Here is a 15,454-nt window from a genome sequence, read left to right as displayed (position 1 = left end):
TTTGACTTCTTTTCTTGTGAGAAATGAAAAGCAAGGAGTGATTAGATCAAGGACCAGGTAGTCAATTTTTCTACAAATAGAAATATATTTACAGAATAATCTTAGAGTGAGGAGGGAATAGTAAAGATGATGTAGTCTTATTTAATCCCCATAATCAGACGTGCCAAAGGCTCTGGAGGTGGAGAAACTGAGGCTCGGGGAGGTGAAGCCGAACGCCCAACCGTCTGCCCTCAGCACGCGGTACCCTCTCGGCGTCGCACCCGCAGCCCCAGCTCGGCAGCACCGGCCCTGCCACCCCCACTTGCGGGATGACGGGTCCTCTTGGCCTTGGTTTTCTCAAGCGTAAGGTGAGGATGCGAGAAGCTCCTCCGTAGGACTCCTGGGAGGAGCCGGTGAGCGACGCACGTGGAGACAAACAGAGAAGCTTCCGAACCAACCGTGCGGCTGTTGTTTTACACACAGGACGGCGCACCAGCGCGGGGAGGAGGGTGGTGACCCTCCGCTTCCCTCCATGGGTGGCACCTGTCAGCATGTTTTGGCACCACGTTCACTTAGGACCTCATGTCCCTCTGACGGCCCCGTGTTTACTGTCATCAGAACTTTATATGTCCTTCCCCTGGGTGCAGTGGGATGGAGCAGAGCTCAGTGGGGGTCTTCACCCCCTGGGCCTGGGTGCACCCTGTACCGAAGGCTCGGGCTTTCCCACAGAAGTGATGCTGATGCAGTAACTAAGTTCTGTACTATATGGAAGACATAGTGATTAGAAACACAGACCGTTGGGCTGTTTGCCTCATGATTTAGAAAGGATCTATTTAGAAAACAGAAACAGACTCACAGACATAGAAAACAAACTTACGGTTACCATGGGTAGGAGGGGATGGAGGGATAAATTGGGAGTTCAAGATTTGCAGATACTAACTACTATATATAAGATAGATAAACCAGTGCACACTGTATATAGCACAGGGAACTATATTCAACATCTTATAGTAACCTACGATGAAAATGAAAAAGAATATGAAAAGAAATATATATATGTTCTCATATGACTGAAACATTATGCTGTACACCAGAAATTGACACAACATTGTAAACTAACTGTACTTCAGTTAAAAAAAACACTCTAAAATAAAACATAAATAAATTCTTAACTAAAAAGCGTAATGCAGTAGAGGGGTTGTTCCCAATAAAATTAAGTTTTATTTTAAAATAAAGGATTTTATTTAGCTTTTCAAAGTTTGATTTTATTCCCCCAGGGAGGGAGAATGCCTTTCCCTTCACTTTAAACTATAAGATTAAAAACAAACAAACAAAAAAAACAACCTGTGAAGTTTATCATTTTTACTGCTATTGAAATGGTATAAAAGAGAACATATTATTTATGGCTAAAAAACAGAGCTAGGCTAATGTCCACAGCCAGAAGAATAAATATGTATTTTATTAAATAAAATATATTAAATAAATAAAAGATATATTTTCATTTCAGTAAGATAACAGATTGTAAGTTTAAATAATGAATTGATTACAGATGCCCCTATGTGAATCCTGGTAGTAAGATATGAGTCAGTGAAATCTAATCAGAGTGTCATTTCTCTGTGTCAGTGACTTAAAATTAAGGCAGGGCAGAACTAAGGTAGAAACCATTTTATTGTAGGTACAAACACATGAATGATTCAGAAAATTATTCATCTTGGCTATCACAACCACGTGACGTTAACATTAGAGTTGATCTGATAGTACTAGATCTCATCTGCTCAACAAAAATCATAGTTCTACTAAATGATGTCAAACCATTATCTTTTACACAACCATGAATTTTTCCCTGGAAGGGCATTTGTGAAAGAGTACTCGCTGGTCTAGGCATCCTCGCCCTGAGTCCTAGGCCCACATCGACATCTAAAGCTGGGAAACCTTAGGCCAGTGCTGGAACCTCTCTGATGCTCAGTTGCCTTATCTGTGAAATGGAGTCATTTCCGTGCTTCCTGCTTCATAGGGCTGTTATGAGGACAAAATGGATTAGACTGTAAACTGTAAAGTGCTGTCCAAATGTGAGGTAACTTGATTACCATCCTTATCTCTCTTTTGCAGAGGATTTAAGTGTATTTGTTATTTCCGTGTGTGTGATGGACAAACCCATGTGTTACTTTGAGAAATACGTTGTTTGTATCCAGTTACTTTGCAAATCTGCTGACGTGTGGTGTGGATCCCTTGAAACGGCCTCAGCTGTGTGCCAAGAAAATTTTATTCGCTGAAACTGGAATTTGAATTTCATCTAATTCGCACATCATGAAATAGTAGCTTTCTTCTTTTTTTTCTTCAACCATTTAAAAATGTAAACACCATTCTTACCTTATAGGCCATACAAAAACGGGCATTCGGTCCACCCACACAGTTGTATTTGCTGACTCCTGATGGAGAAAACAGGAAGAGGTGGGGGAATTCGGGGTACTGCAAAGAGCAACCTTTTCTTAGTTGCAGAATTGTGTTAAAAAAGAAAGGAAGAAACCTGATGAGGTTAGAGAGAGAAATATGGCAATGGGGAATAGACTATGTGGGGTTCCTTTGGGAGAATTTTGGTTTTTAGGGGTGTGGTGAGGCTTTAGAGGGTTTTGAGCAGAGAAATGCCATGATCTGACTTAGGTTTTAAAATTATGAAGTGCAGATTTAACCTGGTTTTATCATAGGAAGTGGTTGAACTTGAATGGATGAATTCAAAAATAGGGGAAAATTCCTTTCTGATATTTAATTTTTCTCCCAGCTGTGTGAGCTCAATGAGTTCTTAGCCTAACTAAATAACAGGTGGGGGAACACTTTTAGAGGCTGTCTACATGGATCTCAACTGGGATGAAAAGTTTATTTCTCTCCTTGTTCCAAATGCTTTTCTCTGTTGAATCCAATGCCATAGAAATGCATTTGAATTCCATTTAGATCCTGACTGGTCGCTAAAAAGCTCCAAGTTTGAATACTCACACTGAAAAAAAAAATGTTTTTTCTTTTCTGAGACTAGTTTGTGCATTTCAGCAACGGGAGTGTTTTTATTGCAAGTTCTATAAATGGAAGGGCCATGGCCTATTTTCTGTTTTAGTCACCACTTCCCTGGGCAGATTGTTGGCTGCGGAGATGAGGCTGAGTAAATCATCTTAATGACTCAGTGGAATTGCCTTGTGCTTCTTTCCACACTCACAACTCCTATGTCAAAGGGGGACTGTGAGGAGTAAATGAAGAGTAAGTCACAATTAAGGCAACTAGCACCATGCCTGGCACCAGGTAGATGCTCACTAAATGACCCAGATTCAGGTACTTAACCAGGAGGGAAAGGAAGGAACCCCTTTGCTTCTGGCCATTGTAGTCATGGGCCCCTCTGTCCCACAGCTTCTGCCTTTCATTTCTGGACTAAGCTTTGTGCTAATTCATTTATCCAGATGTTTCCTGCCTCTTTGTGCAAGAAGCATACCGCCCTGTCCCTTTAGTTGTCATTGCCAGGAAGGGACACCTGGGCACCCAGAAGAGGTCTCCTTCTGGAGTCCAGCTTCCCTGCATTCACTCTCATCCAGATTCTTCATTTGGTTGATGTCATCACATTTGAAATTCTTACCTCAGAGCTCTTACCTACAAAACGTCCACACATGAAAATGGTAGCGTTTAAACAAAATGTAAGCGACACCTGGTAGTCCCCCTGTGCGAAATGAATAGGATGAAGCTCTTAGCACAGCACCTGGTTTTGGGTAAGCTTCTACTCACTACTCATTGGTACCATCAAGTGTTTTTTCCTCAAAGAGGAAAACACCTGGGGTTCAGGCCTTCAGAGAGGGAAATAGCATGTCTTTATTTATGTGCTAAAAAGGATCCATAAAAAGTAGTGCATAAAGTGTTTACCTTTCTTTTCAGAAAGGAAATATATATGTGTGTGTGTGTGTGTGTGTTTATATATATGTGTGTTCATATATATATGAAATCAAAAACAAAAATACAGTTTCCTCACTTTAAAACTATGTGGAAAGAGCTGCTGCTGAAGGAGCAGGATCTAGAGTGGTCCCATGCCGCCATCTAGTGGACATCTAGGGAAAAGACAAATTTAGAGCAAAATAATTGATCTAGTCATGATTTTGTTTTCTAAGTCTGTGGTTCACCAAAGATGTCTTTTTTAATCAGAATAATTTAAATTCCATATTAGACCCACTAGTTAAGAGATTTCATTCAATTTGTTAAAGCAAAACAACAATACTAGTATCTAAACTTTAAGCCCCAAAACTACATTTCCTAAATCATGTAGTAATGAAGGTCTGCTGAGAGGAGAGAGAATGATTCCCAGGTATTATCAGCATGAATTTTCATGGCCCATCAATCCCATCCACGTGGTCCTTCTCTACCAACAAACTGTGTTTACTCTGGCATGTGGATTGGGAGTGCCGCAGGGAACAGGGCTATGTCTTCCCAACACACTGCTGAACACTGGCTGGGACCAGAGTCGTTCTGTTCATTTCCAAGAATGCAACCATCTTTTGTAACCAGGTGGATCCTTGGCAAGGGCCTGTGTTCTTGGTTTGGGTTTGGTTGTGTATGTGTCTGTGAGTGTGTCTTTTTCCTCTCCTATTATTAAAGGCAGTTCATGAAAACGTAACCTGCCTCCTCCCCTGGGTGTTTATGAGAATTTCCTTTTTGCCTTGGATGAAAACAATGGCAGTCAGATTGCCTCCAAAACTAAGGAAAAACAACACATATGAAGTATCCAGAGTTGTCCTGAGACCTCTTGTTACTATTGCAATTACTGTTAACAACAGTCATAGCACGGGCTATTTTTGAGTTCCCAGCCACTCCAAATTGTACACATTTTTGCTAATCCTTATACCAATCCTACAAAATAGGCAGTATTATCCTTGTTTTAGAGGTAAAGAAATGGATGCTCAGCAAAGTTAAGTGGCTTACTCAAGCTCACACAGCCAGTGAGCTAGTAGCAAAGTGAAAACTGCACTCAGGTCTGACTCCAAAGCGCCTCTCCTAACACCAGGGCATGGGCATCTCATTCATTCACTCAGGTGTCTATGACCTGCCAGACCCGGAGCCTGAGATCCTGGAGTCCCCTCAGTGCTGCCACATCCATAAGACCTAGGAATTAGTACTTAAGACTCTTGGTACCACAGAGCCCATGGTCATTGGGTCCAGGAGGAAGGGATTAAATATGGAAATGACAGAGATACAGCAAAATTGCCCCCCAAAGAGCTGTACTTTCCTCCCCTGCAAAACCAGGGGCTTTGACAGAGGGATGTTCTCCAAGGCTTACAGGTTCTAAGAATTCTGGGTTTCTTCCAGGAGCCATGCGGGATGCTGGGTGAACAGAGTACTGTCTCTGCTGCCAAGAGCCTGGGGCCCACGGGGGGAGACACATGAGGGCCCGCTCAGGGCAGATGCAGTTTGCCTCAGAAGAAAATCTGCTTCCAAGGGTCCTGTGAGGAGATTGTGGGTGACCCCACCACCTCCATCAGCCCCTCTCCTCCTCTGTCTCCCAGAATAGAGCAGAACACAATAAAAAAAATAGAACAGAAGAGTAGAATAGAATGGATAGAATAGAACAGATGAGGACATCACACACTGTAAGCATAATATTGATCCATAAACGTTGGTTTTAATTTTATAAATATATATACGTCTGTACACTGTGTTGGGTGTAAATTTTGCACCTCCCTGCGGTTACACTTTAAGGAGTATGGAAAACCCTGCCCTGGACTAAACTGGGCGCCTGCGGGGTCCCAGGCAGCCCGGAACCCTCACCTGTGGGACCAGGCACCGAGGAGGCCATGTGCACTGACAGTCCCCAGCAGAGAAGCGACATCTGGGTCTTGACAGTGCTCTGAGAATTGGTCCTCTTTCCAGCTCAGGCACATCCTTACCTGGAGGCAGGGAATGACCCAGATGACCCCGAAATAATGCAGTCAACCCGCCGTTAAGTGTGTGGGGGCCCCTCTGTGCCAGCCCTGCGCCAGGCTGAAGCCCCCTCCCCCAGTCCCACCTGTAGGGCTCGCAGGAGGTAGGGGAAAGCAGCCCCAACACCGGGTCACCTTTTCACCCCTGGAGCTACTTACCCTGCCGAGAGGCTGGAACTTGTCCTCAGGTCTTTCAGTTCTCGCGTTGCCTCCCAGCCCTGCCCACCCCAGGCTGCGGGTCTTCTCTGACTGATGGAGCCTCGGGGCCGGGCCTCAACCCCCAGCCTCCCAGGGGGCGGTTCTGGGGTCCTCGGCACCCGCGTTGTCTGGGGCACTGAAGCCGCGGCCACTGGAGACGCAGCGCTTCAGTTCACGCAGGTGCAAGGATGAAACAAGATCGTGTACGTCAGAGGCTGCAAACTCAAATAGCTTTGGGGGCCAATCAGGTCGGTGGGGTCTGTCAAACTCTTTCTAAAGAGAATTTTCCCGACTCTCTTCCAGCCAGTTGTTAACTGACCCCAAGTATTGCCAGTTTTAAAAAGGTTATACAGTCCAAAGAAAAGATAGCTATGGTTTTCATCAAACTCTGATGTGTATAAAGTGTCCAGGAAGTGATCAACAAGGTGGTGGTAATGGTTGGATGGCAGCTTCTCAGGACCATCCCTCCACAGCCCGCCCCTAAACACTGCTCCACACATTACTCCTGGGAAGTAGCAACATTCTTTGAGTGTTCACTTGGGTATCTGGCTCTGTGCAAGCTGCCCTAGATACAAGGACCAGCAGAAAAACAGCCTCTATTACAACCCTCCTTTGGAGACAGGGAGGTTGGTGACAACACTGCAGCCTAGTCTAACCCACCACTAGTCTCCAGCCTTGGTTCCTTTTGAGAATTCCAACCACCTTCTGGGAAGATGCATTCTCTAAAACCATCTGGAAATAACACTTTCAGCACCTAATTTCTAGTTTCCATCTGAATTGCCACACATTTTACCTAGATTTTTAAATGGTTTGTTGGTTTGCACTTAATCACTAAGGGTTTCTATTAGATGGTTTTTAATGTGCTGAATCTCAGTCCACATTATTTGGGGATAGTCATAAGAGGTTTTACAGAATCATCTAGGCTTCCTGGAGGTCACTGGCTTTAAAAGCTGCCTTCTTCCCCCTTGTACCACCCCACCAATATCACCCCCTGATGGTCTCATTTTCACCAGGTGCCCTTGTATCTGAGTGCTGCCATTTCCATTTACACAGGGAATTATGGAGAGCATCTTAGTTATTTGAGAGGCTTTCCCCAAAACCCCTCTGGGCTCAGGAGACAGGCAATTGGGAGAGGCAGCCCCAGCCCACTATGATGTGAGTGCACAGGGCAAAGTCAGAAAGACCAAAGATCTGGAGAAAGCTCCGTGTTTGATAGGTTCACAAAAAATTTGCTTCCAGTAGTCCTTCACTACTAATTGCCACCATGAACATAGCAGACTTGAATTTGTAAGCCACAGCTTGGGTGTGTAACATTTGTGAATCTGTATCATTTCTGAACTTGTCTTATGCCCTATCACCTTCCTCTGATCACAAGCAAAATACTTATGGTGGCCTTGAGACTCCTTACCATCACTCAGAATTCACTCCAGCTACCAAGTCCTTTTTACTGTTTCTTGAATACACTGAGCCTCCTGTCTCAGGGCCTTTGCACTGGCTATTCCCATTACCTGGAATATGCTTCCCCCAGAAATTCCCAGGACTCAAACTTTCTCTTCACTCAAGTCTCTGCTTAGCTGTCTCTTTACCAGAAAGGGCATCTGCTCACCCTGTTTAAAGTAGCATGCATACCCTTTACCCTGCTTTGCTCCATTTCTAGCATCTAGTACTACATGACATTATATTATATACTAGTTTGATTGTTGGCTATCTCTGCTAGAATGTTAGCTCATGAGAGCAGGGACTTTTATTTTGTCCGTTGATGGGGAGCCCCAGTACCTAGAATCGTGCCTGGCACATATTAAGTCCTCAATCAGTATTTGCTGCACTGTTTCACAAAGACTCACCCCATTACTTCCTTCACTAATGTCTATTTATGACTCAGCCAGAACAGAGTCTAATGTGTTGTTTTTCCTCCAAGTTTCTACATTGATCTTTTCTGGAAAGGCAACATTGTACAAGGATACACTTTAATAATTAAAACCCCCAGCATTACTACCTAGACTAGCTTTGTCATGTTCCAATCTCTTTGCTTATGGCTCTGCCCCATGTTTCTGGGAAATTACTCAATAGATGCTCCTATTACTGTATTTTTATTATGAAAGAATAGAATTTCACCCACAAGAATTCTGTTTATCTAAGGTCAGACTCACAGGTTTCTTGGCAGAGTCAGATTCTTCCTCTCTGGTTTCTCGTGTGTTATACCAAGGTTTACAGCCTCCTCTCCCCTCACCCCTGCCCTGTCTTTGCCTAGGTCTGCACCCTCTAGCCTTGTGGGTTGTGACTTGTGACCGATTGGGGGGGAGGTAATGAAATTAATTCAGTAGGTTGTAAACAGCATTTTAAGAAAAAATGTAATTGGATAGAAAATACAGAAAATGTTTTCATTTTGCAACTGTGGGACATATTCCAAACAGTTTGAGAGCATCACTCTGGCCTACAGAGGTTGAAAGAAGTTTGAGCATACTTTTCTCTTTAGTTGTCTTCAGAATATTCTAGAAGTAGGGCACATGTAGAAAATGGCCAGTTCCTTTGAAAATATCCCCAGCAGCAGTACAAGTGACGGGCACACCTGTTTCTTGAACTGTATCTGCTTCATAAAGCAACTCTACCTGGGGCACTGAGAGCTGCCAACATTCTTTGCAAGAACACTCCATCCAAATCCCTACTCTAAGAGACTTGACCAACCCTCACATGGCTGCTGGCAGCCTAAGGCCACATCCTGGGATGACCCAGATCTCCTTGCGAGTTTCTGTCAGGAAAAGCTCAAGGCTCTTGAAAGAATTTACCATTCGTCCTGGCCAACACCTGATGCCCTGACCTCCCTTTCTTAGAGCGTTTACTAAAAAGGGCTTACAGTTGTAAATCCTTCTTCTGTTCCTTTGTGGTATATCTGTATCTCCTACAACCCAGGAGTATCTTTCTCAAGGCCCTGAAAACCATTCCTTTGAAGCGTAATCATCAGGAAGGATCCAACTCTCTGTCCCCACTGGGAGTTTCTCCCTCTCCTGCCAAACTTGGAGGAACTGGGTTAGTTTTACTAAGGGAGCAGGAAAATTTCCTTACACACAGATCCTCCTGAAGAACGGATAGCCAGGATGCCCATACCCTTGTTTGCTCTTTCTCCAAACCTGAGAAATCGAGAGACCCTAGAGACACCACGGTGCTGGGGTAGTGAGGTTTCTAGGTTGGGAGACCCCAGGAGAGGCAGCAGGTAAGGAGGCCAGGCAGATGATCAGGGATGGGGCAGGCATGGGTGTCAAGTTCATGAGAGTCATGCAAGAATCAACAACAAAGGAGACATCTGAGCATGCACGAAGAAAAGGAAAATTCCCAGTGTTAGAAATAGATGTGGGAGTGAAAACCAGACTGATTGGTAATTGGGCAGGCTGATACTGGGCAGCTTGGGGGTGGGTGGGACCCAACCCGGGACCCAACCCAAATTAGTCCCCATCACCAAGGGTCTTGAATTGTGGCAGCATCCAGGAGCAGAATATAAGGCATGAGCCCACTGGAGGAGGGGGTGGGGATAGGATCCTATATAAAGGCTGCATCTCCAGTGAAAAGGAGGCTGGTCCAGGAGACACCACACACCGGCAGGCAAAGAGCACCAGGGGCAGGAAGAGGAGCTGAGGAAAGCTGGGCAGATACCAGGCCCTTGCCAAGCTGCTCTGGCATCAGATTACCACTAAGATCCAGCAGGGAAATTGGAGGGCTCAGCAGTGAAGTTAAGGGCAAACCCCCAGTCTGATTCTCACTGGAGCACTGGCTGCCAGATCAATGGCCCAGGATTAACTTCCCACCTCTGAGATGGGGCTGTGCTTCCCAAGGTTTTCTGCCCAGAATTCCTAAGACAGAGCTAAGAATTTCTAACTGTAGGGAGGCCCAGGACTAAAGCAATTCATGTGACCCCACATTTCTTTAAAGTCTCAGATTTTTCTTTTCAATTGCATAGGATCTTTACATTGAAATTCAAACTAAATGATGACAAGTTTTCTGGTGCTCAGAGTCACAGCTCTCAGGCTCAGATGCCCAGTTCCACGTGTCCTGATTTGAGAAGCACAGGTCGGTTAGGGCTGCAGAAACAACACAGTGATCTTGGTGGAGGCAAGGCTGGGAGGTCAGACTAGAAACAAAAATGCCTCCTGTAGGAAGGCATCAGGCCAGGCAGGAGGAGAGTCACAGTTTGCAAATGGATTGGTAATTGCTGGCTCAGTGAGGCAATGAGGTGTTAGGAAGGGAAAAGATGTATTTTTTGCCATTCTGTGAACCAAATCCTATTAATTTTAGCCTATAAGTTTATCTAAACCCTCTTGAATCACTTAAAATGTTTCAAGTTTTCCCTTCCTGAATTAATTTCTCTTCAGATACCAGTTATTCATATTGACCAAGCCAAGCAAAAAAAAATTCACCTAGTAATTATATACAATATATTCTTATCTAATCACACATATTTTATTGAATAAATTAAAACTTTGTGTTTTTACCTATAAACAATACATTTAGTTTGATCACTTGAAAGGAAAATACAACCTTGTATAACCAAAAATGCTTAAAGGATTTGGTTAACTAAATGTTGATTAATTTTACCCATCAATATGACAATCTAACCTGTCAAAATTGGTTTTGCTGTAGCCACGACTGAGATATTTGTGAATTCCATGAAGGTTGGCTCTTCAAATTGTAAGATCTAATACAACACCCAGATCAGATTCCAAGGGAAAAAAAGATTTGCAACACCAAGTCAGGACTTTATATAAGAAATTCCAATGGTGTTTACCCACTTTGAAAATTGTACTGAGTCCTTTCTTTTTCAAAATCAAATAGGATACGTAAGTAACAACAGTACCTCAAGGATTTTATAAATAGCAAAGCTATACTTTCACAGCTATAAGCAAATGACATTTGCATTTCTCTGAGAACACAGTTTGCTTGAGTTCAAGGGCTGTGTGTGCATGTGTGTTTCCTCAAGCCAGTGTGTGCAGGATGTGATGAAAGCTAAGAGAACACTTATCTGTTGATGTTTGGGTGAGTTTAGCTTCTCATCCATTTCAGACCAGCTTTGGCAACTAGGGTCCCTTAACCTCCCCTATAAGTTCCAACTCTGTAGAGCCTCTGGGCCACACTCTCTCATTTCAGTAAGATAGGAGACCCAGCAAGAAGCTCAAAGGCCCCAGGCCAATGGGTCTGACTGCTAGTCCTGCTCTGACTTTGCCTCACTTCTAAGAAGTGGGTTCCCTCTTGGAACTCACTTATCTGGAACCCCCATTCCTCATGCTCCCCTTCCATTCTTGAGAATGGAGGCATGCTCACAAACTCCAGGGCCCATGACATCATTTTCTAGACTTGTGTCCTTAAACCTGGCTTCGTCCCCCTCCTACCTCATTCTCTTCCTCCCAGCCAGGGGTGCTCTATCCACTCAGAGGACCTGCTTCAAAGTCCAGCCTGCTGTGTCAGGACATCCCACATGCCCTGCCTGAGTCCCAGGGCCTTTTGTCTCCAGCTCATTGGGCACCAACTTGCCTCATCTCCCTGCTGGTAGTCTGGCTTATGACAGTTAACTTTCTGCCACTTGTTTGATTGTTTGTTCGTCTGAGAATGGAAATTAGATTTTAAGAGCTTCCATCCCTGGCTTGTGCCTAGAAACCTAAATCCTGTTGATATAAAGTTTCCCAAAAATGACATGAGCTTTTTTCTTTCCCTAAAAATTACAGACTGGCACCTTCAAGTGCAGAATTCTGGATCTTCTTAGTAGGTGTATCTGTCTGCTAACCCATGCCATTATTGAGAACCCCTGTAGTGAGAATCAGGTTTACAACACAGACATCCTAAATCCTCACTTATCCAGCATAGGGTTGACTTGCTGACAGGCTCAAAATTTGCCAATTGCTCTAATCAAATGACCACCAGGACAAGGAGCTCTGTCTTTCTGAGGGGAGGCTGTGTACCCCAATGATGCTGTCACTGGATTTCCTCTTTGAAAGTTCTCTCCTGAAGCTTCTTTGAAATAGGACTGACTTCTCCTGTGGCTCATAAATGGTTTCTGCAGGTGATCCCAAAGAAAGACAAACATGTAAACAACAGCCACATCATTGACCTAAGAGCACAGCTCCCTAAGGAGACCATTTGGAAGGACAATAAAGACCCAGATGCAATCTCATAACTTCATATACATCTCATTTTTCTCTTCCTTGATGAAAAGAAAATTTATAACATTGACCAGTGGCCTGTTTACCTGTTTATTGAGCATTTCTAAGGTAGAGATTTGTTTTATTCTTTGGTGTCCCCAAGGCCTGCCAAACATAAACTCCTGGAATGTTTGCTGAATTGAAGTAGATTAATGGTTTCAGTTGAGAGCTTTGTTAAGGTTATCAGTGTTCATGAGTAAGTGAGGTGTGTTTCTAAATGTCCACAAATCTGTCTGTATTTTCCCATCTCATTTTTCATAGCAGGGAGTGGAACTGTCACACCTGACCCTAAGGCACAGAGCTTTTCACACACCAGCATGCATTTATATTTATCCTCAATGAGCTAAGTAAGCATAAATAGAAACCTCACTTGCAGTTTTCCAAGTGAACTGTAGCTCCTCTGAACTGTAGCTCCTTCTAACCGAAACTTTTCTATGAAAATGAAATTCACTATCAATCCTAATACCTCTACCTTCCCAAACTGCTGAGAAGTACAAGCACAACAGGGCACATCTGACATGAAAGAAAACTCTATAAAGAGATGTGAAATCATATGAGGAAAATAAAGGACATTGGGTAATGCAGTTACTATGTTGTTGCCATTGTTGTTGCTTTTTAAGTACAGCGTATGAAACAGGATCTCTTAATCTGTTTCCCCAGTTGGGGGATTAGGATGAATTTCCAGTGAGCTCATTTTAAAGCTCTGTCTCTTAGACTGAAGAAAAGACTCTGTTCTTTGTGTCAAAATTGTGCAAGCCGATCCAGAAACAAACAAAAAAAGGGCTGAAAAGGATCCTGAAAATGAAAGTTCCAGGAGGGTGGGGTCCTAGAGACATGAACCCAAATCACTGTCTAAAAAGTAGAAAGTATACTGTCAAAAACAGTCAGTCATTCCTCAGTGGCCGGCAATGTAAGGATGTCTACCTTTTAAAAAAAAAAATGGCATTCTGAGCCTCTGGAAAAATCTTTTCTACATTACAATACAACTGTTGGACATTAAGAGGCCAGGGCACTGGACTGTGCTGAAGGTACAATTCTTTCTAAAAGTGACAGTTCCAGTCCAAAATGGGCCCCCTGTAATCAAAAGAAACACAGGCTTTTGATGGTGGAGGACAGAAATCTTTTATATCTTTCTTAGCAAACAGGTCTTCCCAGACCCATCTCCCCAGAACTGTCAGATGGAAAAACCTATGAGACACTCTTGACAAGGAGCCAAAAGCTCTAACACCAAAGATCCCGTATGGTTTAAATATACGGAAAAAAAGGAAAGAAAAAAGAAACATTTCCTTTATTTCCCTGCCTTGCTGAGTGAATCCTTTAGCAATCTTGTCAGAACAACAACAACAGAGAGCTGTTTGTTTGTTTGTTTTTCCTGCTCTGAGTCAGCATCACAGAACCTGCGCTAACTTTGACAATGAAAGACCTAGGTTTAGACTCCGGATTTACTTCTGACTTGAGTGACTAGGGGCAAATCACTTAGGCTCTCTTAAACTCGGTTTCCTCACCTGTAAAACAAGAGCGGTAACATCCAGGTACCAAGTCATTATGATAGTAAAGGCACTGATATGTAAAACTGCCTGGCACAGAACCTGGCATGGGACAGGTGTGGCCTGAATGTTAAGTCTTACTCTTTTTCTCTCCTGAGGTAGGTCTCGCAAACACTCCTGGCTGGTGTCAAGTGTCCCAAATCTTTGACTTCCAAGGAGCGCCCATGGGGAGCCGCGGGAGCCCCTGCTGTACGTGCGGCCTGTAACGGGAGCCCTGCTTGCTGCTGGAGCGGAGGAGAGCGAGGAAGGGCCCCAGCGCAGTCCAGCTCCCCGTGTGGCTCCGCCCTCCGCGCTCCCGCTGTCAGACCGACACGGCTCCCGGCACGATCCTCCGGATGTGGGTGTACGACTTCCTGATGGTGACGCTGCCGTGGTGCGACACCCCTCGGGGCAGGACGCACTCCTCCGTCAGTTTCTGGGCCTCGGGGTCCCAGCACAGCACCGTGGCGATGACCTCGTTCTTCTCGTCCCGCCCGCCGGTGATGTAGAGCCGGTTGTTGCAGGGCGCGATGCCGCAGCTCGCCCTCTCGTGGCTGAGCTGGGTCACCAGGCACCAGCTGTCCTCCAGAGGGCTGTAGGCGTACAGCGCTCTCATGGCCCCTCCTGAAGAGGAAGGGAAACAACGTGGGCATCTCACTGTTCTACTGGTTTTCTTCCCCGTTAACCACTGAAATCCTACTTCTGGTTAGGTCACGTCTACCGTCTTGCCAATAGAAAGAATAGATTCATGGCTCTCCAGAAAGCCATAATGGATAACCAGGGGCAGGAATTCTCATGCTGGAAACACTTCACAGTGCCCTTTAAACTCTGCAGCCAGGCGCTAACCTGGCTTCACCTGGCTGCCAAAGTGTACCATAATACTGCTCCCTGGAGAAGATACCACCTGGTGCAGGAGGTAGACCTGGCTCACAATCCCAGCTCTGCCACTTTCTGATCTGTAATCATGAGCACCAAGACCATAAGAAATTAGGACCATGCACATAAAGCATCTGGCAGAAGCCCTGGTACATAGAAATCTTGCATTGTGTTGATATTTGTGGCAGTGACTAGAGGTGGAAGCATCTCTTTGTAGACTGAGCATGATCTGGGACACCAGCCCAAATTACCCGTCTTGAGTTTAGACCTTGAAGCAGCATCACAAGACTGACCATAAACATACCAGAAACCTGGAGCAAGGGAGAGAAGCAGTTTTTCCTTAATCTGTTCCCATGTTTTACCTCCAGGAAGCCTTCTCTGATTAGCTCTTACTTGCTGAAGTTATTTATTGTTGGTATTTCCTTAATCAGTAGTTCTTTCTCCTGGCTGCACATTAACATCACTTACACATTAAAAATACCTTGCACTGTTGGTCAGTGTCCTCCTTCTCATTCTGATATCGTTGGTCTGGAGCAAGGCTCAGTGACCCATGTTTTTGTAAAGAACTCCATAGATTATTCTACTAAGTAGTCAGGGTTGAGATGCAAAATCCTTAACAATTACATGCCAACTAGTCAGGCTTTCCTTCTGGCTAAATGTAACTTTTCACAGTCCCAAAAGCAACTGGGGAGAACAAAATTCCCATGAACACAAAGTAAGAAATAATAATAGCTACCATTTTTTGGGC

General features: G+C 44.4%; 1 protein-coding gene across 2 annotated transcripts in view; it reads right to left on the bottom strand.

Moving 5' to 3' along the window:
- Positions 1 to 13,575: 13,575 nt before the first annotated feature.
- Positions 13,576 to 15,454, bottom strand: part of KLHL6 (kelch like family member 6) — a 53,207-nt gene continuing 51,328 nt past the window's right edge. For both annotated transcript variants that reach the window (XM_010947852.3, XM_074367160.1), the window contains exon 7: positions 13,576 to 14,454. In XM_010947852.3, the coding sequence (XP_010946154.2) occupies positions 14,153 to 14,454 (302 nt within the window). In that variant the 3' untranslated portion in view covers positions 13,576 to 14,152. The remainder of the gene's footprint in view (positions 14,455 to 15,454) is intronic.

Source organism: Camelus bactrianus, chromosome 1 (genome assembly GCF_048773025.1).
Source record: "Camelus bactrianus isolate YW-2024 breed Bactrian camel chromosome 1, ASM4877302v1, whole genome shotgun sequence".
Lineage (NCBI taxonomy): Eukaryota > Metazoa > Chordata > Mammalia > Artiodactyla > Camelidae > Camelus > Camelus bactrianus.
The sequence above is the reverse complement of the archived record's forward strand: the minus strand, read 5'-3'. Positions and strand labels throughout refer to the sequence as shown.